This window comes from Mercenaria mercenaria, chromosome 17, assembly GCF_021730395.1.
Source record: "Mercenaria mercenaria strain notata chromosome 17, MADL_Memer_1, whole genome shotgun sequence".
Taxonomy (NCBI): Eukaryota; Metazoa; Mollusca; class Bivalvia; order Venerida; family Veneridae; genus Mercenaria; species Mercenaria mercenaria.
The window spans coordinates 6,465,234-6,486,829 of record NC_069377.1 but is presented as its reverse complement, the minus strand read 5'-3'; the positions used below and the strand labels follow the sequence as shown (position 1 = coordinate 6,486,829).

The window sequence follows — 21,596 nt, the reverse complement described above, 5'->3', positions numbered from 1 at the left end:
GCTGTCTAGGGAACCGATTCCGGTTCTCTAGCCACTGCCAAAATTGTTTGTTATTGAACTTATTCTATTCGGTCATTCTATTCAGCTGCCTGAAGTCACCAGTAAAAGGTTCTGATTATCCTTATTTGAACAGATTAATTAATTGTTCGTATGAGTACTTGTAAGATATGGCATAAGTGTGTTCTGTTAAAAAATTATTATGCACGAATTTCCAAATATTGCGTCACAACATTTCTACAACCATCTGCATATGAGTTGAATAATTAATGCTGCTACTTCTGATAAACAAAAAAATGCAAACAGTATCTAATCTGTAATTTCAAATCAAGTTGTTTCTTCTTACTGTAAAATAAAAATTTCTTCTATGCAAAAATTAAAATGAAGTCCTCCTGGGCGCAGACATCTTGTAAAAGGGACGCTACTCTAACTAAGCTAGAAGCCTGGGTCGAAGTCCGTCAAAGTCCTCATAGTAAGTAAATCTGGTATTGTGTGTAGTATGCTAATGTTATGGATATTTTTCTACATCATTTAGATGATAATCGTTTATTTCATTAATCAAATCTGTAAAACATAACTGTCATTCTGTAGTGAATTATATATAAGCAATTATAATTTGGTATGATTCGTCCTCACAGAAGTTCAACCTTGGAGTTATTAATGTGTACTAATTTTTGACCTCGCCCCATTAGATGAATTAAAACAAACAACAGAATTGCAAATTGATATTTTCTTGTCCAGTCGTAATCACTTTAGATCAAAAAGGTAATATTTCCTCTTATTTTTTATGCATTGGCCATTAGGCCTAAAAAAATTTTTTGGTAAAGTCTCAGTCACACTACACGGTAAATAGTTAAGGTATAGGTCCAGGTTTCGGAGAAAAAAGTTCGAACGTCATCAAATCATAGAAAGAAAGCATTGTTTTACATGAAAATTTAACAGCATATAAAACATTTATATTATTCTACAAAACCATTGTCAATTTACTTGTATATGTATTGAATTCCGGAAAGGGGCTACATGAAGGGGCCACACTTCTGGACAGTTCAGCGACTTTAAAAACTCACCATTTTTTAAAAGCTGTTACATGTCTTCGTTTTGATGCATTTGCAACATCGTGCGAGTGTTTAAACTTTACACAACTAGGTAAAACATCGTTTTTGACAATTGTTTACATTTATTTCTTTGCAAATGGCATTCTTATTTAAAGGGGGATAACTCATTAAGAATATTTAAATATCCAACTCTGTGGGACAGAACAGTAAAACATGTATTGGACAGATAAGTTGTTTGTCAAGATGCTGTTCACTTACTAAAAAATCTGTTGTTTTGTGATATACTGCTAAACCTTAACTTACAAATATGTATAACCACAGGAACCTGAAGTTCTATCAATAATCAAGCCAACACAAGTCAGAATAAAAAAGACCCCCTCTGTATATATAGAGAGAGAGCTAGGGGGTCTCTTTAAAATATTCAGACTTGTGTTAGCTTGATTATTGATAGAATTTCAGGTTCCTGTGTTATATAACAAAATTTTCAATCTGTTCATGTCGGTTCGCATGTGTTTCTTTTCTGTTGACATGCGGTGCCTGCGTTCCTTGTCTTGGGATATTCGTTTTGTTTGTTAATCAACTGGAACACACATATATCAACAGAATAACAACAAATGCAAACAGAACACTAGGTTTCCTAAATGCAACATCAAAACAAAACACTGGTTAGACCACAGTCAGAATAGGCATCATCTGTACGGTCCCCCCACACACAGGTTAACATACATAGACGTTCAGTCAGATGGGTCAAAAACGATTATTCACAATAGACAAGTGTAACGGACCTACAGAACACCTTAGGCTGGAGCATACTTGAGAAGAGATGTCTAGACTCCAGACTGGTCATGTTTTACAAGATTTATCACCATCTTGTAGTCATCCCGCTCCCAACTTACTTAGAAGTCCCAACCAGGTTAACCAGACAGATGCACCCCCTCTCTCTCCACCAAATTCACATCAACTTAGACGTCTTTAAATTCTCCGTCTTCCCCCACACCACAGTCCTGTGGAACAGGTTACCTCGCATATTGCGACTCTGCCTGATCTTGAATCCTTCAAGCAGGCAGTGGCCCTGTTCTAGTATTAAATATAGCAGTTCTTTTTATACCCCCGAAGGGAGGCATATATATTAGTTTTCAACTGTCCGTCCGTTCATTAGTTTGTTAGTTCGTTCGTTCGTCACAACGTTAACTTTTTGCATGAAGGCACTTTACTCACGAACCACTGCACCCAGGACCTTCAAACTTCACATGCTGATAGAACTTATAAAGTACTCGACCCCTACTGACTTTGGGATCACCAGGTCAAAGGTCAAGGTCACCAGGTCAAATGTTAACTTTTTGCATGAAGGCACTTCGCTCGCGAACCACTGACCCAGGACCTTCAAACTTCACTTGCTGATAGTACTTACTGAGTACATGACCCCTACTGACTTTGGGGTCACCAGGTCAAAGGTCAAGGTCACCAGGTCAGACGTTAACTTTTTGCATAAAGGCACTTTACTCGCGAACCACTGCACCCAGGACCTTCAAACTTAACATGCTGATAGTACTTATTGAGTACACGACCCCTACTGTCTTTGGGGTCACCAGGCCAAAGGTCAAGGTCACCAGGTCAAACGTTAACTTTTTGCATGAAGGCACTTTACTCATGAACCACTGCACCCAGGACCTTCAAACTTCACATGTTGATAATACTTATTGAGTACACGACCAGTCAGTAGGTCAAAGGTCAAGGTCACCAGGTCAAACGTTAACTTTTTGCATGAAGGCACTTTACTCGCAAACCACTGCACCCAGGACCTTCAAACTTCACATGCTGATAGTACTTATTGAGTACACGACCCCTACTGATTTTGGGGTCACCAGGTCAAAGGTCAAGGTCACCAGGTCAAAGGTCAAGGTGCTGCGGGGGCATTTGTCACCATTAGTGACAGCTCTTGTTAACCTTCTTTTACTCTACTACTGTTTTTAACATGTTAACAATCGTGCTATGTCTCATAGTCTTACTTATAATGCCTGGAAGACTTCTCCCAGTTTTACTTTTATTCTGTTTAACACCCGGCGTGTACCCTGTCTATAATATTCACAAGAGGCGTGAGGCAGTAAACATAGATAGATAGATACTCGTGCGTTCCTTATTCTGTACTCGTCCGGTTCGTATCTATTCTTGTCCGGTGGATCTGATTCACGGCCGGACATGCAACGTATGTTCAACGAATGATAATTGACAAGAATGTTTTGTCAGTTTCTCATTTGTTGCACTTGTAAACGTTTTATGCAGTACAAGTCCATTACTAGTACAGTGATATCCGTTGATTAAACGTTGTTCATCCTATATATGTGCGTTAATCTTGCGCTACTTCATTGTGCGTTTTATGCGCCCCATACACCGATCGTGAGAACACCGAGCAGCAGCAGAGGATGCCTTTTGCCACTGGATAACTTTCTGCCGCAATTTTTCTATACGTTTGGCATTCCTTGACGCTATACTCTGTAGTGTGACTGACACATGACAAGGTAAAAAATTAGGGTAGGTACGATTTTTTTTTAAAAATATATTCTCCAAGGCCATAAAAAACATTTAGGGTCAGGCCAAAACTTTAAGGTAGGGATACTTGAAACAAACATTTTTTTTTTTGCGCTTTGCCTAATTGCAGTTGTTTAGATGATGTTTCATTGGAACTTTTTTAAGGTAACATTAAATGGGTAGATTACATTAATTGATGAAGAAGAAAAGTACCATAACTCAAGATGATTCTACAACACCAATACAAGTGTAATCAATTGTTCAAGCAGAAATTTTCAGGTTACAAGGAGGATTAGAAGCAATTCCTGTTATCTTCTTCTTATATGACCATTTTGTGTTGATACACCATAAAACCCATTACTCACTCACTCACTCACTCCTGTTATCTTCAAAAAGAGTAAAAAAAAAACTATTGGTGAAAACATCATAAAAATTAAAAAGGGTTTACTTAAAATTTCAGATAAAGGGAGGGAATTAAATGTAACATATATTACCGAAACATTTAGCAAGCAACCAATAGTTTTTCTCACTTTCTGATGATATAATATATTGCTGAAAAAAATCTAAAACTTGCTGTTACTAGGATTTTTTTTATTAATGAAAACATTTATGTTTTGCTCGGATACATTTTTGTTTTTGATTGTCATTCCAGATTTTACACATTGATGTGTAAAATCTGGAATAATAAATAAAAAAAGAAACATTTCCATTTTTTAACGGATCTTATTGAATTTTTTGTCAATCTATTGCCAGCTTGATACATTTATAACCTTCAGTGATACAGTTTGTCTTGACATATTTTTCAAGATCAAACATTCAGGGTCAGGTGAGCGACTGAGACTCCTCTTGGCTGTCTTGCTTAGAATTATATCCCTTGTTAAGTGTTCTCATTTTCTACATTGTTTTGGATTATTGGCAATAATTATGACCCTACCAAAGGGAATTCAATGTGACACTTAGTTTTAGGCATAAAACGTTTCCTTTGAGCTGTTTTTTTTTCTGGAAATTAATAGCTGTAGAACCTTTCATTTTCTGTTGAACAGGTTAGGTTAACTTATGATAAAGAAATGGACATTTTGGATAAGTTCTGTTGTTAAAAGTAGAATTGTCAAACCAACAAAAATGAAGAAGGCCAACAATCTGTCAGTTAATGGGTTTACAGCTCCTGGATTTGAAAAAGTTGCAGACACTTTCAGGTAAATGTTCCAGTATTACTCTTCATGCTTTTATTTAAGCATTTTTTTCTGTAGTTCAAGAAGTTGATCTTTTCCATAAATGTAATCATGTTTGTGCTAGGTTAAAGTATTTCAGTTCTAATAGAGAAAATTCCATGAAAAAGGCAGAAATGGAAGTTCTGTTAATACAAGATAACATATTTTTAATATTATGAGAAAGTGTTTCCAATTTGATGTCCTTAGATAGAAGCCACTAAAGTTTACTAAACATCACTTTACTCTTGAAGTGAGAATTGTTTTAATAGAATATGGGAATATAACCTATCTCATACACTCCTTATTTTAGGAATCAAATCCAAAAAGAATCATATCTTTTTAAATAGATGATGTTATGCATGACAGCCTGGAATGAATGCGGGTTTAAATTCCAGGAATGTACACAACTAAAATATGTTTGAGCTGCGCCATGAGAAAACCAACATAGTGTGTTTGCAACCAGCATGGATCCAGACCAACCTGCACATCCACGCAGTCTTGTCAGGATCCATGCTGTTTGCTTTCAAAGCCTATTGCAGTTAGAGAAACCATTAGCGAACAGCATGGATCCATGCTGGTCGCAAACACACTAATAAGAGTATGTTGATTTTCTCTTGGGTTGGCTCATTTAAGTTTAAATCGTAACTAAGATGATGGAAATTTTTGCATGCTTTGTATCAACAGTACTATTAATGCTTAAATAGAAAAGAGAAAACAATTAGAATGGGGTCATCAAGTCATTACAACATAGGTCTTGCTTCACTTTTCTAGGGCAAATCTAAAGTCTGGTCTGGATAAAGGGTCAAGTTTTGCCATATACTATCAAGGTCGACCGGTAGTGAATCTATGGGGAGGTTACTCTGATATGGACTGTCGGAGAGTCTGGAAGGAAGACACATTATCAACGTTCTTCTCTTCAACAAAAGCTGTGGCTGCCATTGTTATCGCTCATTTGGTAGATAGGTAAGATGGTAACAATAAAAGTTTCATTTAAAGTGGTGAATATATAAACAGTTAACAATAGATATTTATAGCTATTTTTTACTGACAGATGCAGACGGCCATAAAATGATACTTCTGTGCAATATATTGTAAATTAATTAAGTATGTTAACATTCAAATTTTCTTAGAAAACAATTAAGTTTTTCAGATTTTCGTGTTACTGTAAAATCATTAAATTATCTGGTTGACCAAATTTTTGGCAAAATGTTTTGGGTTTTCTTAACTGCGATTTGAATCAGGCATTGTCTTTTATGAAGGATTAATGATCTAAATGAGAAATGGCTACTAACCATTTATATAGATAATAGGCAATAATCTAAACTGTAAAGTTTAATCTACTGCCTGATCGAGAGTCATTTGTCAGTAGCCATTTTCATTCCAATTGCCTTTGCTGATGCTGCATGATAAATCATGAATTGTTTTGGTTCTAATTGCTTACGGTTTTGTCTGTCATGTAAATATACATATACATGTGTCTTAAACATTTTATTGATATATGTGAAACACACTGATGAAATTAGATATTTAACTTTTACAATGCTCAGTGAATACATGCTGTTTAAGCCATTAAAGTTAACAATTTTTATTACAGAGGGCTGTTAGATTACAAGAGACCAGTTAGCAAGTACTGGCCAGATTTTGCACAGAACGGCAAAGAGGCAGTCACCTTGGAGCAGCTTATATCAAATCAGGTTATTGTTTTTTACATGAATGATATAATTTGCTTCATTATTCTTGAAGGAAAAGCTTTCTTTTATAAAATACACAAGTTTTATAATTGTGTTCTATTTAAGTAATTCCACAATAACAGAAAGTTTGCTGTAAGTGTTTGCAGAAGGTTGCCATTTCATTGACCCGAGGTTTTGAAATAATATTAAACGACTGTAAATTATGTTCTTTTTGCATCCCTTTCATTTCAGGACTGGACATACATGTACACAGACATATTCATGTTTCTTAGAATTTCACAGTTTGAAAAACACAGATCTTTTCATGTTTCTAAGAATTTTACAACTTGAAAAAGAAAGACCTTTTCACGTTTCTTAGAATTTCAGAACTGTAATAAAAAGCCAGACCTTTTTATGTTTCTAAGAATTTCACAACTTTAAAAACACAGAAATCTTTGTGTTTCTAAGAATTTCACAACTTGACTTATACAGACATATTCACATTCTAGGAATATCTGCTTTGGAGATAATGATGCTTTACTATACATGCATGGTGACTGCTTGCTTAATTTGTAAATAAAAAAAAAAGAAAGAAAAAAAAATGCAAACCCCATATACAGAACACAAAATTTGCTTAACAATCAATTTGGCAAATCAGAGAATCAGCTTAGACTGCCAGTACAGTGGAAGTGGCGGTGAAATCTGGTATTTCACATGCCATATTATTTTACAACATTTATTTAATTTACTGTTACTGCGAAGAATGTTTTCCAGTGTATCTTGTGTTTTGCTTTCAGGCAGGTTTGATAACATTAGAAGAACCATACTGGCTAGCTGAACTTAAACATGATCCAATCAAGCTTGGTAAAAAACTGGCTGCACAAAAGCCATTCTGGACACCAGGTAAACTAATTACAAAGTTTAGTAATTGCAGGCTTATGGTGGCATATTTCTGCATACGATAATCATAAAGTTTTCATGATAAGTTTATGAACTTTCCCGAAAAAACAACACATTTCGCGAAAATTTGAACAAACTTTCGTGAAAGTAGGAGAAAGTTTTCGTGAACGTTTTGTCTGGTTAACAAGACAATATGTCAAAGTAGTGCCCTGAACTGCATAAAGATAACCCAATAGTCTCCTCTACGGAATGAGTGTGTTATATCCACCTCAATCCCCGACCACCACCCCTTAGAGTGTCTTGAACTTATAGATATTTAATTATAACATTCATATGGGTTTCAAAATCAACGTATTTTTTTAACTCCCTTTATTATTTCTGTTCATTCCGTATTTGTTATCGTATGCAGTAGTTGGCACTATCATGAATTTTTTCCACTTAGAACAAGAGATTCTTTTCGTGAAAAGTTTGTAAATTTTCGTGAAAACTCTATACATTTTCGTGAAACTTATCTGATTATCGTATGCAGAAATATGCCACCATACAGGCCTTTATGAATAACTTCACACTTTGTCAGTAAACACTTTATGTATAGGCTTCAGTGCCTTTCTGGTACTTTTATCCCTTAGCCTGCTACATTTCTAAATGGACATGTCTATCATTCAATTTGGGAAATACCATTTAATATTCCAAGGGGTGCTCACAGACAATTTACTGACTGAATAGGGAACAATGCAGACCATAATTAGCCTGCACATATGTACAGTCTGATCTTAGTCTGCACTGGTTGCAAAGGCAGAATCACTTGCTGCCAGCAGGCTAAAAGTTAGACACCCAGAAGTAAATATCATCTGTCACACAAAGGAAACTGAAAATTTGAAAAAAAAAATCACTGTAATTTTGCAGACATTGATTATAGTTAATTCATTAATGTCTTTAGTGTTATTAATTATTCCAGCCTTCAATAGCAAGAGGGTTATAATGTTTTGCTCCGAGTGAAGCTTGTCAGCTAGCTGATGTTTTGTTCATTGGTAAACAATTTGGTGTATGATCAATCACTGGAGAATTCTTAGGTCTGTAAGGTCTTTCAGACTTCTCTGTTGTCAGTAGATGACTCATGTTGTTTTAGCAGTCTGAAAGTCAAAGGTCTTGAAAATTGTATTCTCACATTCTCTAGAAAAAGCTGGGTTCAGCAGCCTGTAAATATTAGGAGGATTCAATGAGGTCACTAGATGACCCAAATTATTTTGGGGTCATTAGGTCAAAGTCAAGGTCACATTATTCTTGAGACTGATGATTATTAAATTATTAACCAAACAGGTTTTTTTTTTTTCATGATATCATGAAGCACTTCTGCTCAGGTTGTTAATTTATGTTGTGTATTTGGAAATAGGTGAGAAGCACGGGTACCATCCTCTGACCTTTGGCCTTTACCTGGACCAGATTGTACGTCATGCAGATCCAAAGCAGCGAAGTCTGTCAGACTACTTCAAGGAGGAGATTGCTCAGCCATTTGGTATGTTCTGCTTATAGTTGTGCTTCAGTTTGAAACTATAATATTGAGGCTTATTAAATATGTAACTGTCCGTATGAGGAAGCTATACTGACTTGTGTAGGGTCAATGGTTCTGCAGTGCCTGAAATATAATGTCTGCAGGGGCACCTGGGACCCAGGTCTGGTGCCTTTTCCTTCTGATGAAAACTGTGGTGTTCATTAAAAAATATGAGAACTATCAGTCGCTAGAGGACATTTAAAACTTGTGGTGGCCATTCTGCATAATGATCTTTGCCTATATGGTTAGTAGATGACTCATATTACTTTTGGGTCATAAGGTCAGTGATAAAAAGGTCAAGGTCAAAGCATACTTGAGACTTTGTTACTACTGACACATTGTTTTGGGGGACATGTATTTTTACAATCAGTTCTTCTTTTTTGCTTAAAATTTTTGGCTGTAGAGCTTCAAAAAAAATCTTAGAAATACAAATAACTTTTCAGATGTGATTGTACGTTATCTAGATATTGATTGTACACTGACCTGCTCTTCACAAAACTGCATTGAAACGAAAATATAGATGTATTTGATATAGATATAAATGTTCCTTGAAAATTCAAAAGTGCAGATATTATTTTTGATAACCAGATATTGAGATTTTACATTGGCCTTCAAAAATCTCTGAATGAAAAATGAATTGAACTGTTATTTAAGAAATAAAAATTGTTTTCAAAATAGTGATTTGTTGTTGAATAAAATCATTGTTTAGAGTTCAGATGTGAAGGAGTTATATCATGAAGGCAAATCCTGAGTGATATGATAATATAAATCTGAACGACAGACAATGATTTTGTTAAAGAAATTACTGTTTGAGATATATTATTTTGCTTCTAACATGATATTAAGGATTATTGTTTATATCCTTGATACCATCCACTAAACATTTGCAGGGGGCCTCCGTGGCCGAGTGGTTACGGTTGCTGACTTCAAATCATTTGCCCCTCATCGATGTGGGTTCGAGCCTCACTCGGGGCGTTGAATTCTTCATGTGAGGAAGTTCTCCAGCTGGCTTACGGAAGGACGGCGGTTCTACCCAGGTGCCCGCTCGTGATGAAATAATGCACGGAGGGGCACCTGAGGTCTTCCTCCACCATTAAAGCTGGAAAGTCGCCATATGACCTATCATGTGTCGGTGCGACATTAAATAAAAAAAAAAAAAAAAAAACTAAACATTTGCCAGTTTTGTGGGATTTTCATTTTCAGAGCGCCTCAATGACATTTGACACTATGACGTAATAATTGCGGCCTACAAATTGTGAATTTGTTGCATGATAACACACAGTTTCAGTATTCTTTGTTTAACAGAAAATAATTTGGGTTGTGTTGGAAGACTTAATATAGATCTTCATGTTTTGTAAAAATGCAGATATTTTTGTTTACCAGATATTGAGATTTATATTGGTCTCCCCAAATCTCTGAACCACAGAGCAACAAGAGTGATGTTGAACCAGAAATATGACAAAGCTCAGTATATCATGGAACAAAAGAAGTATTTCAAAGGAGATCCTGAACTACAAAAAATAACAAATGACCATTCAGCTCTTGACTTTAAAACTGTGAGTGACTTTAAGGGCTTAGGGGACTTACCTGAAAGTTGTGAGTGAATTTAGGGGCTTAGGGGACTCACCTGAAAAGGGAGTTTGGTTTTAGTTTACCTGAGCAAAGGGATTTTTGTTGACCAGGTTATTTATATCGTAGATATTCGTCATCAGCTCATTTATAGTAATGATAACCTCAAGATTGCAATACATAGAGGGATTTATCCTTGCTAATTTGCATTTTAATTCTTTTCCCAAAATTATAGATTGGAAAAAGAATTTTGATTACAAGTGTTGTTTATTACTAAGAGTTGGCTTACCTGGTAGGTCTCCATATACAGATTAAATATTCCATATACAGATTAAATATTCAGAGCTTTATCACCTTTTGTAGTATGCTTTCTATCCCATAATGGACCCATTGTAGCATTAGAATCCATGGATGCGTATGCATGCCCTGATGTTGTTTATTGAAAACGTTAGGTGCTTCCTCTGTTTTGCAAGAGTTATTACCGTAGTTCACCTCTGTGTACAATGCATTTTCTCTGTAGATATCATTAGAAAGCTAGATATATCCCGCAGTAATGACCTTAGCTTTGAGTGCCAATATCATTACAAAAATTTTACTTAAGGGAGAGGCTTACATCGTTTGTGATGATATAATAGCCCTGTCGCTGGTAATATGGCGCACCTAAGAATTAATTTAACTCTATTACACAAAATACGCAAAAAGTAATTAGAATATATCTTTTACAACAAAGAATATCCTTTACTTCATATGTATGCACGTTTTCAAAGAAAAATACGTTCAAAGTTACTTGTAAAAACGTATTTTCAATTGCAACGTCATTTGCACCATATTTCCTGCTGCGCCATATTACCGGCTTTCACGATAACTGTTAAAAATTTGTTGTCCTACATGTTACTTTTGGGAAAGAAGGAAGCTGGTTTAGAATCTGGTAAATGAATGCTAGAAGGTTGACTGACAACCATGGCAATTTGTGTAGCTTATACAATATGAAAGTCAGCAGTCATACTTGCATTTTAACCTTTAGGCTGCTGGTGGCAAGTGTCTTTGCCTTTGCGACCAGCGCATACCAAGATCATCCTGCACATCAGTGCAGTCTGATCATGGTCTGCACTGTTCGCTATTCAGTAAAGTTTCAGTGAACACCCCGTCGCATAATAAATGGTACTGTAAAAATTGAATGATGGACCAGTCCATTTTAGACATTTAGCAGGATTAAGGTTAAAGAATTTGCAGCAGATTGGGATTTGCATATTGCACTATTCTTGAGCATGAATAGGGATAGTGTAGGTCTATGGATCAAGGGGTGGTGAGTTAGATTCCCTTGGGAGGCGTATGTTCTCTGTGACAGTTTGATAAAAGACATCCATTCTGAAATATTCACCCTTCACCTCAAATTCTTGTTGAGAAGTTGGCAGTTACTTATAAAGGTGGTATTTGCAGAGATTCCAGAAGCACAGGTTAGGTAAACAGCATGAAATGAGCCACGCCATGAGAAAACCAACATAATGGCTTTGCGACCAGCATGGATCCAGACCAGCCTGCGCATCCATGCAGTCTGGTCAGGATCCATGCTGTTTGCTTTTAAAGTCTATTGCAATTAGAGCAACCGTTAGCGAACAGCATGGATCCTGACCAGACTGCGTGGATGCACAGGCTGGTCTGGATCCGTGCTGGTCGCAAAGCCACTCTGTTGGTTTTCTAATGGCACGGTTCAAATGCTGTTCAAAAATAGTGCTAAACACAAAACAAACAAATGTACTGTTCTTGAAAAATTACTGGAGGGAACACTAGAGCTTTCACCAAAATTGATTAATACCCCCTAGATGTTGCTTTGATGCAGCAAAGGGATTGGATCTTATGACCTGGGACTTATGTGCTGTACACACATTTTTTTTGTTGAGGTTAACAATGCATGCTAGTGTTATAAAAATCCTTGCTTCGTATATTCCAGATATAGAGCTCTATATAGGCTTACCTAAACCTCTGTACCATAGAGCTACCAGAGTGATTATGGCACGGCCTGCTGACCAAGCTGAACTGTTAAAGAAATTCAAAGGAGATTTAAATTTACTCATGCAAACAGCTAATAACCCGCAAGATTTCAAAACAGTGAGTTAAAAATTTATAGAGGTAGTGTTGAATAAGTAGGCCTGATAGGCTGCATATATCTGAAGATGATAATTATGTCTCCCACCACACAGTAGTGTGGGAGACATAATGATTTTCTCCTGTCTGTGTGTGTGTGTGTGTGTGTGTGTGTGTGTTTGTCACAAATCTTGTCCACACTCAAAGTTGAACTTTTCGTATCCGATCTTCACCAGACTTGAACAAAATGTGTTTGCCAGTAAGTCCTCAGCCAAGTTCGATAACTAGCCAGATCGGCCCAGGCACTTCAGAATTATGGCCCTTGAAACTTGTTGTTTTTTTTGATGATTAAAGCACTGAAAGTCTGATAAGGCAGTTGAGGTCTTGGTGCATGGTCGACTCATATACTTCTATTCAGATGATTAGGCAGTTGTGGGAGACATGCGCTTTTCTTAAAAGCAGCTCTAGTTTTATGTTACAATCCATGCTTAAAGATAACAAATTTAATGTTCATCACTCTTGTACTTACCATAGATCGGGTAACAGTTTAAGTGGATTTATTTTGGTTGATATTTGTAAAAATACCACTTCTAAATTTAAAATTTCCATTTTTAACCACCAGCATTATGTCTATAAAGATCATTGTGATGAGATGCAAATTCTTGACAATCCAAGTAAGGCTGCTGACTTTCGTATTTAGAAATTTAAAGTGGAATGAAAAAATACTCGGTTAACATTATAACTGGTTACATTAAGTGAAATATAAGTGTGTCCCTATTGCATGGGAAACATCTCCCCATCTCCAGGGAGACAGATTGTTTTTGCCTTTGCCATCTGTCATGTTGGTTCACCTATCTGTCCATCTGTATTTAGCTTGTCCCAGCTTCTCAAAAGTCCATGGCTGGATTTTATTGAAACTTCACAGGAATTGAAAAATAGAAAAAAGTTTTAAACAACTTATTTTCATGAACTACATGATATCTTGAGAGGCCTCCATGACTGCATGCTTAAAGTGGCTAGCTTTGACCCTCACCATTGTTGGTACAGACCCTTGCTTTTGGTGTAGAATTCTTCATGTGAGGAAGCCATTTGGCTGGCTTGTGAGAAAGTCACTGGTTCTACCTGGGGTCTTCTTTCGCAGTCAAGGAGCTGGAAAAGTTGCCGTATGACTTAATATTGATTTGGTGCAACTCTAAAACCAACAGAAACTAAAAGCAAAAGAAACAATACTTGATGGATCTTCACCAAACTTAAGTCTGTAGCATTAGGGAGCTCTAAATTTCATGAAAAAGGTATTTTTTAGTCTGACACTTTAAGGTTTGCCAGAGCTAAAAAATAGAAAAATATTCAAATGGCTTCTCTTATATTAAGTAGATGAATCTTTGCCAAATTTATTCTGTAGCATTCTAGCATGAACTTCTCAGGTTTGTTTAAATTGTAAGGTTTGACACCATTTATGGGCCACTAGAGGTAAAACAGGAGGACCAAGATGGCTCTAGGTCGCTCACCTGAGAAACACACCATAACAATGTAAACATGACTGTTTGACCTAGTGATTTCATGTAAACAAATATTTTGGCCAGTTTTGATTAGGATTGGACCAAAAATGTGGTGTCTTGAGTTTAAACAAGTATTTTCTTTGATATGACCTAGTGACCTACTTTTAGACCCCCAGATGACCCATATTCAAACTTGACCTAGATTTCATCAAGGCAATCATTCTGACCAAATTTCATAAATATCAATTGAAAAATATAGCCTCTATCGCATACACAAGGCTTTTCTTTGATTTGACCTAATGGCCTACTTTTAGACCCCAGATGACCCATATTCAAACTCGACCTAGACTTTAACAAGGCAATCATCCAGACTTAATTTCATAAAGATCAGTTGAAAAATACAGCCTCTATCACATCCACAAGATTTTTCCTTGATTTGACCTACTGACCTACTTTTTGACCCCAGATGACCCATATTGGAACTCGACCTAGATTTCTTCAAGGCAATTATTCTGACTTAATTTCATGAAGATCAATTGAAAAGTACAGTCTCTATCGCATCCACAAGGTTTTTCCTTGATTTGACCTAGTGACCTACTTTTTGACCTCAGATGAACTATATTTGAACTCAACCTGGATTTTTTCAAGACAATCATTCTGACCAAATTTCATGAAGATCAATTGAAAAGTACAGCCTCTATCGCATACACAATGTTTTTCTTTGTTTGACCTAGTGACTTAGTTTTTGATCCCAGGTGACCCATATTTGAACTCGACCTAAATTTTATACAGGCAATTTTAATAATTCTGACTAAATTTCATGAAGATCAATTGAAAAATACAGCCTCTACTGCATACACAAGTTTTTTCTTTGATTTGACCTAGTGACCTACTTTTTGACCCCAGATGACCCATATTCGAACTCGGCCTAGATTTCACCAAGGCAATCATTCTGACCAAATTTCATGTAGATCAATTGAAAAATACAGCCTCTATCGCATCCACAAGCTAAATGTTGACAGACGACAGACAGACGCCGGACATTGAGCGATCACAATCAGGTGAGCTAAAAAAGAGAAAAAACTTCCAAGACCCTGTTCCCATGAACTGGTTGACGAATCTTCACTAAGCTGGGTCAGTAGCATTCTTTTATTGACCATTCTGAAGTTGTTGGTTTTTTTTCAAATGATTCTGCATGACTGCCTTTGAGGGCTGTTGGAGCTTCAAATGGAAAACCATTAAGAAACTTCTTCACATTAACTGAGACTTGATGTGTCTTTGCCAAACTTCATCAAAAGGGTCCTATCAATTTTGTCAAAATGGTTCTCCTCTTTCTTCCCAGGTTCATGTCTGTCATTTTGCAGAATGAATGTTTTTCGCACCACAGAATTATTGCATTAAATGATACAGAGTGTCATGACATAATTATGTAAGATGAAAAGGTCAAGGTCAGGTCATCATTGCTGTGCAAAAAATGGTTAAGTGCTTCTTTGTAAATGCAGTTATCCACTTTTTGCATTAAGGTGACAATATGAGCATTTTTATGGCCACAATGGCATTATTCTATGGTTAGATAAAGGTATAATTTAATGGACATGAAAATACTTTTCTGCTGTATTGAGCTCTACACTGCATTCTTATAAGCTTAGGAATGGCTGATGCAAAATTTTTTATATCCCATATTGTATGAAATTGCCATCAGAATATGAAAATTAACCATGCATTCCATAAATTTGTCAAATTATTAGTCCCCTACTGGTTGAAAACCAGTTTTGGGGACTATAGGAATGCTCTTTTCCGTCATTCCGTCTTTCCGTCATTCCGTCATTCTGTCATTCTGTCATTCCGTCATTCCGTCCGTCCGCAATTTCGTGTCCGGTCCATAACTCTGTCATCCATGAAGGGATTTTTATATTACTTGGCACAAATGTTCCCCATGATGAGAAGACGTGTCATGCGCAAAACCCGGACCCCTAGCTCAAAGGTCAAGGTCACAATAGGAGGTCAAAGGTCAACAGGGGTTTTTTCCTGTCTGGTCCACAACTCTCCCATCCTTGAAGGGATTTTAGTATTACTTGGCACAAATGTTTCCCATGATGAGATGATGTGTTATGCGCAAATCCCGGACCCCTAGCTCAAAGGTCAAGGTCACAATTGGAGGTCAAAGGTCAACAGGGCTTTTTTCCTGTCCGGTCCATAACTCTCCCATCTATGAAGAGATTTTAATATTACTTGGCACAAATGTACCTCATAATAAGACGATGTGTCGTGCACAACTTTCAGACCCCTAGCTCAAAGGTCAAGGTCACACTTAGCAGTCAAATGTTAACATAGCATGAACAGGGTCTGTTTCGTGTCCGGTCCATAACTCTGACATTCATTAAGGGATTTTAATATCACTTAGCACAAGTGTTCCCCATGATGAGACGAATTGTCATGCGCAAATCCCGGACCCCTAGCTCAAAGGTCAAGGTCACAATTGGGGGTCAAAGGTCAACAGAGTTTTTTTCCTGTCCCGTCCATAACTCTGCCATCCATGAAGGGATTTTAATATTACTTGGCACAAATGTTTCCCATGATGAGACGACGTGTCATGCGCAACACCCAGTACCCTAGCTTAAAGGTCAAGGTCACACTTTGAGATCAAAGGTCAAGAGGACTTTTTTCCTGTCCGGTCTATAACTTTGTCATGCAAAGCAGGATTTAGATATCAGTTGGCATAAATATTCCCCTGGATGAGACAACATGTCATGCGCAAGAACCAGGTCCCTAGGTCTAAGGTCAAGGTCATATTTAGAGGTCAAAGGTCAAATTCAAGAATGACTTTGTACGGAACATTTCTTCTTCATGCATGGAGGGATTTTGATGTAACTTGGACCAAATGTTCACCACCATGAGGCAACCTTGTTTTTAGAATTACGTCCCTTTGTTTTTACTATAAATAGATTTTATTGTAACTTTTTTATTACTGGCAGTAGAGAAAAATCGAGACCACTTTTCTGTGGTACAGCATGCATGTTACATCCAATTTTTAGGTGTATTTTGACCTATCTCTACCTGGTAAAGAGTTTCTTATGGACTTATATTATTATTATTATTATTTTTTTTTTTTTTTTTTTTTTTTTTTTAAAGATTAATTTCCCTTTGCTGTTACTATAAATAACTTACATGATAACATTTTTATAATCAGCCAAAAAAATTCAATATGAAAACAACTGTGGGTTTTTATATATGCACATTTTAATCCAAGTGTGTTGTTATAATGTTATAACATATTGTATATGTAGTACAATATTGTTTATACATCATTGACAGATATCAGTTCATTATGTTATACTGCAGTAGAAAAAATTAGGTGCCTTCCAGTAGGGGACTTTGTATTGCATGGCAATACTTCATTCACTTGTTTAATATTACAATTATGTAATTGATTTTTTTAAACAAATTCTGTTACATTAAATACATTTGAATGAACTTCAATTTCAGTTTAATTTTAGGTGGAGTTTTCTTATCATTAACTTTAAGAGAGGTTTACAATAATGATAAAAAAGACAAAAATATTTAATCAGTTTCATAATGCTACTGAATATTTGAGCCATGCCATGGGAAAACCAACATAGTGGCTTTGCGACCAGTATGGATCCAGACCAGCCTGCGCATCCGCACAGTCTGGTCAGGATCCATGCTGTTCACTATCGGTTTCTCTAATTGCAATAGGCTTTGAAAGCGAACAGCATGGATCCTGATCAGACTGGGTGGATGCACAGGCTGGTCTGGATCCATGCTGGTCGCAAAGCCACTATGTTGGTTTTCCCATGACACGGCTCATTTTCTTTCTCAGTTATATCATAACAAATTATTGTATTTAAATGAGAGCCTGATACCTTCCTATTCAGCATTTGTTAATACTTTGATCTGTGTTTTATATCTATAGACGTTGAAAGTAAATGACCCTGATAACAGAGAATTACCAATTCCATCAACACATGGGCATGCAACTGCTATCAGTATGGCAAAATTGTTTGGAATTGTGGGTAATGGAGGCGTGCACAATGGGAAAAGGTTACTGTCACAGGAAGCTATAAATAGATTTACCCAACCTCTTGTAGCTGGGATAGATGCCAGTTTTGGAATAGATGCTGCATGGAGTGTTGGTACCCATCTTATCACCATGGTTACTGGGGACCAGCGTGTAAGTTTGATTTCTTGATTTATTGTAATAAAACAGTTCAGTTATTCTCTAGGCACTGTAACATACAGAATGTGCTTTGGTGTAATTCTTTACAAAGAGTTTTTTATATTTCCGTTTTACATTGCTATGTAATTTGATTACATGTGCTTGTTTTTTTTTTCACTTAATAATTTTGCAGACTCCAAACTTCAATTTGTGTTTGATATAAGCTGAAAGAAGTTAATCATAGAAGGTGTTTGTACTGATATAATCTTTTCATTACTGAACTGTTGTTTCAGTCAAAAATTCAATTTAAAAAAAGCCCGCCCGCTTAGCTCAGTAGGTAAGAGCGTTGGCCTACGGATCTCGGGGTCGCGAGTTCGATCCTCGGGTGGGGCGTATGTTCTCCGTGACTATTTGATAAACGACATTGTGTCTGAAATCATTAGTCCTCCACCTCTGATTCATGTGGGGAAGTTGGCAGTTACTTGCGGAGAACAGGTTTGTACTGGTACAGAATCCAGGAATACTGGTTAGGTAAACTGCCCGCCGTTACATGACTGAAATACTGTTGAAAAATGGCGTTAAACCCAAAACAAACAAACAAACAATTTAAAAAAATTATTGTTGGAAACGCAAGAGGCCTTTGACTGAGCAGTTGCCTTATATGGGCATGAAACGCACTGAAAAAATGAATAGTTGATGCATTCAGATATGTTTCCATCTGTCTCCAGACCAAATATTGCTGTTGTCTTTCTACAGGTACTATTTTGTGGATAGTTTGTCTCAAAAAAAAAGTTATCAAAATTACTTGCACCATTAGTCTTTTTCAAAACTGATATCTTGACTTCTGATATGGTATAGTACAAGTTTTGCATATGCACAAGTGGTACAGTAGTTGTTTATATTTGCATTTTGCATTCAACTGGCATATGTACAGATGGTTCTGCTCGGATGGCAGCCTGCGTGTGATATAACACTCGAGGGGCACCGGGGTCTTCTTCTGTCATCAAAATCTGTAAATTCGCCATTTCACAGGATATTGTATTTGTGTGACTTTTAACTAAACAAAACGTACAACATTATTCTAACTTTTCAGCCAAACCACATATTTGGACATGGTGGCTACGGCGGACAGTATGCTGCAGCAGATATAAAACACAAGATTGGATTTGCTTACACAACTCCGTTTCTGGACCCGTTTTCCTCCTATAGTGACAATGGTGATGAAAGAATGTATTCTCTAGTCCATGCTATGTATGACTGTATATTTCAAATAGAAAATATCAAAGAAGAAAGAATTTTATTCCAACATCATTCTCAGTATGAGAAATATTTGCAACAAAACCAGACAGCCAGTAAATTGTGATAATGATTACATCATAGATTTTAGATACTGCTTTTAAAATGTATATTAATGTATAAATGATCCTGTAAAAAGGACCACCTAGTTTATTATATTGAATTAAGATTTTTTAGGTTTCCGTTTTATCATTTTAATGGAGAAAAAAGAGGGAGTTTGTTTGATTGTTTTTAAATAGAAACAAAAAATTACAACAAAAGTGTCAAAATAATAATGGGCTTGAATGTCATTTCCAAGAGGCATTGTTAGAGAGAAAAATTGGAACTTTTAAAGGTTATGTGTCTTTGATTTACTTCTTTTTGAAGAACATCACTCTTTCACTTAGTAATACATGTACTTTTCATGGAAGAAAAAGAATTGAAAGAAAACAAGATGTTATGACTCAAGGGCTCTTTAGAATTAGCGATATCTTCTTAATTTTATATCAGTTGCAACCAGAAATTCTAGTAAATAGTAGTCTGTTCCTTAAAAAAGAAGCATACTGGCTTTTATCTACACATTAAACCACTACAGTTTATAATACATGTACTTTTCATGGAAGAAAAAGAATTGAAAGAAAACAAGATGTTATGACTCAAGGGCTCTTTAGAATTAGCGATATCTTCTTAATTTTATATCAGTTGCAACCAGAAATTCTAGTAAATAGTAGTCTGTTCCTTAAAAAAGAAGCATACTGGCTTTTATCTACACATTAAACCACTACAGTTTAAATTTACAAAACTTCTCATTGGAATATAAAAACAATCACATTAATGCAGAATGCATTCTAGCAGTGAAAAGTTGTGATTTTAGCTTGCGTTTTACAGGAAAATGTGCCAAAATAGAAAATTTCAGATCTGTTTACTTTACAGATTACAGAAGTATTTTTCCAACAAAATTAGTGACCATATGCCAATATAAAGCATGTAGAAAGGTGTAATCCAGACTGTGATGATTATCATGATTTTGTTACATTTTATTGTTAATGTTTTTAATTAATACCAAAATTAAAATTTATATAAATTGATCTCTCTTCAAGTTATAGATGGGAGTGGGAAATCTTTTATGAAACTGCAACAATTTCTAAAATCCAGTGGAAATTTTATTATCAGGTCTCATATTTGAAGAACGAAGCAAAAGTCCTTGTCAGTGATAACAGCAATTGCTGTCTTATTCATTTAATCCAAGTATTTCTTACTGGTGACACTGAAAGATGTCAGGCTTTCATTAGGATAGTTAACCTGTAATGACAAAAAGTGATTTCCATCTGCTAACATTTTCTTCAGGTTTGATTTCAGCACTTTCTTGTTTTAAAAGAATCGACTGCTGTTGTAAGCTACATTTACAGCTGAAGAAAGCCAAATTAACAGACCAGAATACGACTAACATAAAGTGATACACTTGCCAGGATTGCTAGGTCATACACACAAAATTCCCACTAGAAAAGATAATCCCTGTTGAAATGTATGAAGGCAGACAAAATACCCCTTTGATTTCATTAAATGAAAAAATATAATCACTTCTAAATTTATTATCATTGACCCTTTTTAAATATTAAACTATTTTGAAGATAAAGAGAAGAAAAAAAATAAAAGTGAATTTTACATTAGAATTTTGTATGGATTTGGTTCAAAATGACTGACACTGCTTGTGATTTTGTCGGAATTTAACCCAAATGACTGACATTTCACAAGATTTTGTCATAGACCAACCTAGAAAGACATCTTCATGCATGGTAGAGCTGGTGGAAAATTACTTACTGCTCAATGCCTAGACATTTTTTTTCAGCTGCTCAGTACCTAGGCATTTTAATCCAGTATCTGGACACAAATGTTGAAGAATATTGATATAAAAGTGAGGTCTCACAGCTCAAGCCAGTATCCAATCAGTTATGGATCTTTACGTAGTATCGAAAATGTGCCCGGTAACTAGTGGTTTTCATTTGATTATACAGTTAACAGGGTTGCCACTTATCTTGAAAAGTCAGGGAAAAAATTACTTTTTTTCAAGGTCAGT

The 21,596-nt window shown here is 36.0% G+C and overlaps 2 protein-coding genes across 4 annotated transcripts in view; one reads left to right on the top strand and one right to left on the bottom strand.

The window, feature by feature from the left end:
- LOC123537606 (uncharacterized protein C12orf29 homolog) overlaps positions 1-478 on the bottom strand; it is a 32,270-nt gene extending 31,792 nt beyond the window's left edge. Inside the window, exon 1 of the mRNA XM_053528883.1 lies at positions 344-478. The gene's annotated coding sequence lies outside the window, so the exon portion shown is untranslated. The remainder of the gene's footprint in view (positions 1-343) is intronic.
- LOC123537605 (beta-lactamase domain-containing protein 2-like) lies at positions 380-20,607 on the top strand. 3 transcript variants are annotated; one of them, XM_045321431.2, is made up of 9 exons: positions 380-469; positions 4,625-4,777; positions 5,564-5,755; positions 6,387-6,486; positions 7,260-7,365; positions 8,756-8,878; positions 12,435-12,592; positions 18,002-18,259; positions 19,338-20,607. In XM_045321431.2, exons 2-9 carry the CDS (start codon positions 4,638-4,640, stop codon positions 19,605-19,607), a joined length of 1,347 nt encoding a protein of 448 aa, XP_045177366.2. In that variant the 5' UTR covers positions 380-469; positions 4,625-4,637; the 3' UTR covers positions 19,608-20,607. The 3 variants fall into 3 exon arrangements, with proteins under 3 accessions (XP_045177366.2, XP_045177364.2, XP_045177365.2); XM_045321429.2 differs by lacking the exon at positions 12,435-12,592 and adding an exon at positions 10,298-10,470; XM_045321430.2 differs by lacking the exons at positions 380-469; positions 12,435-12,592 and adding exons at positions 563-762; positions 10,298-10,470.
- Positions 20,608-21,596: the final 989 nt, after the last annotated feature.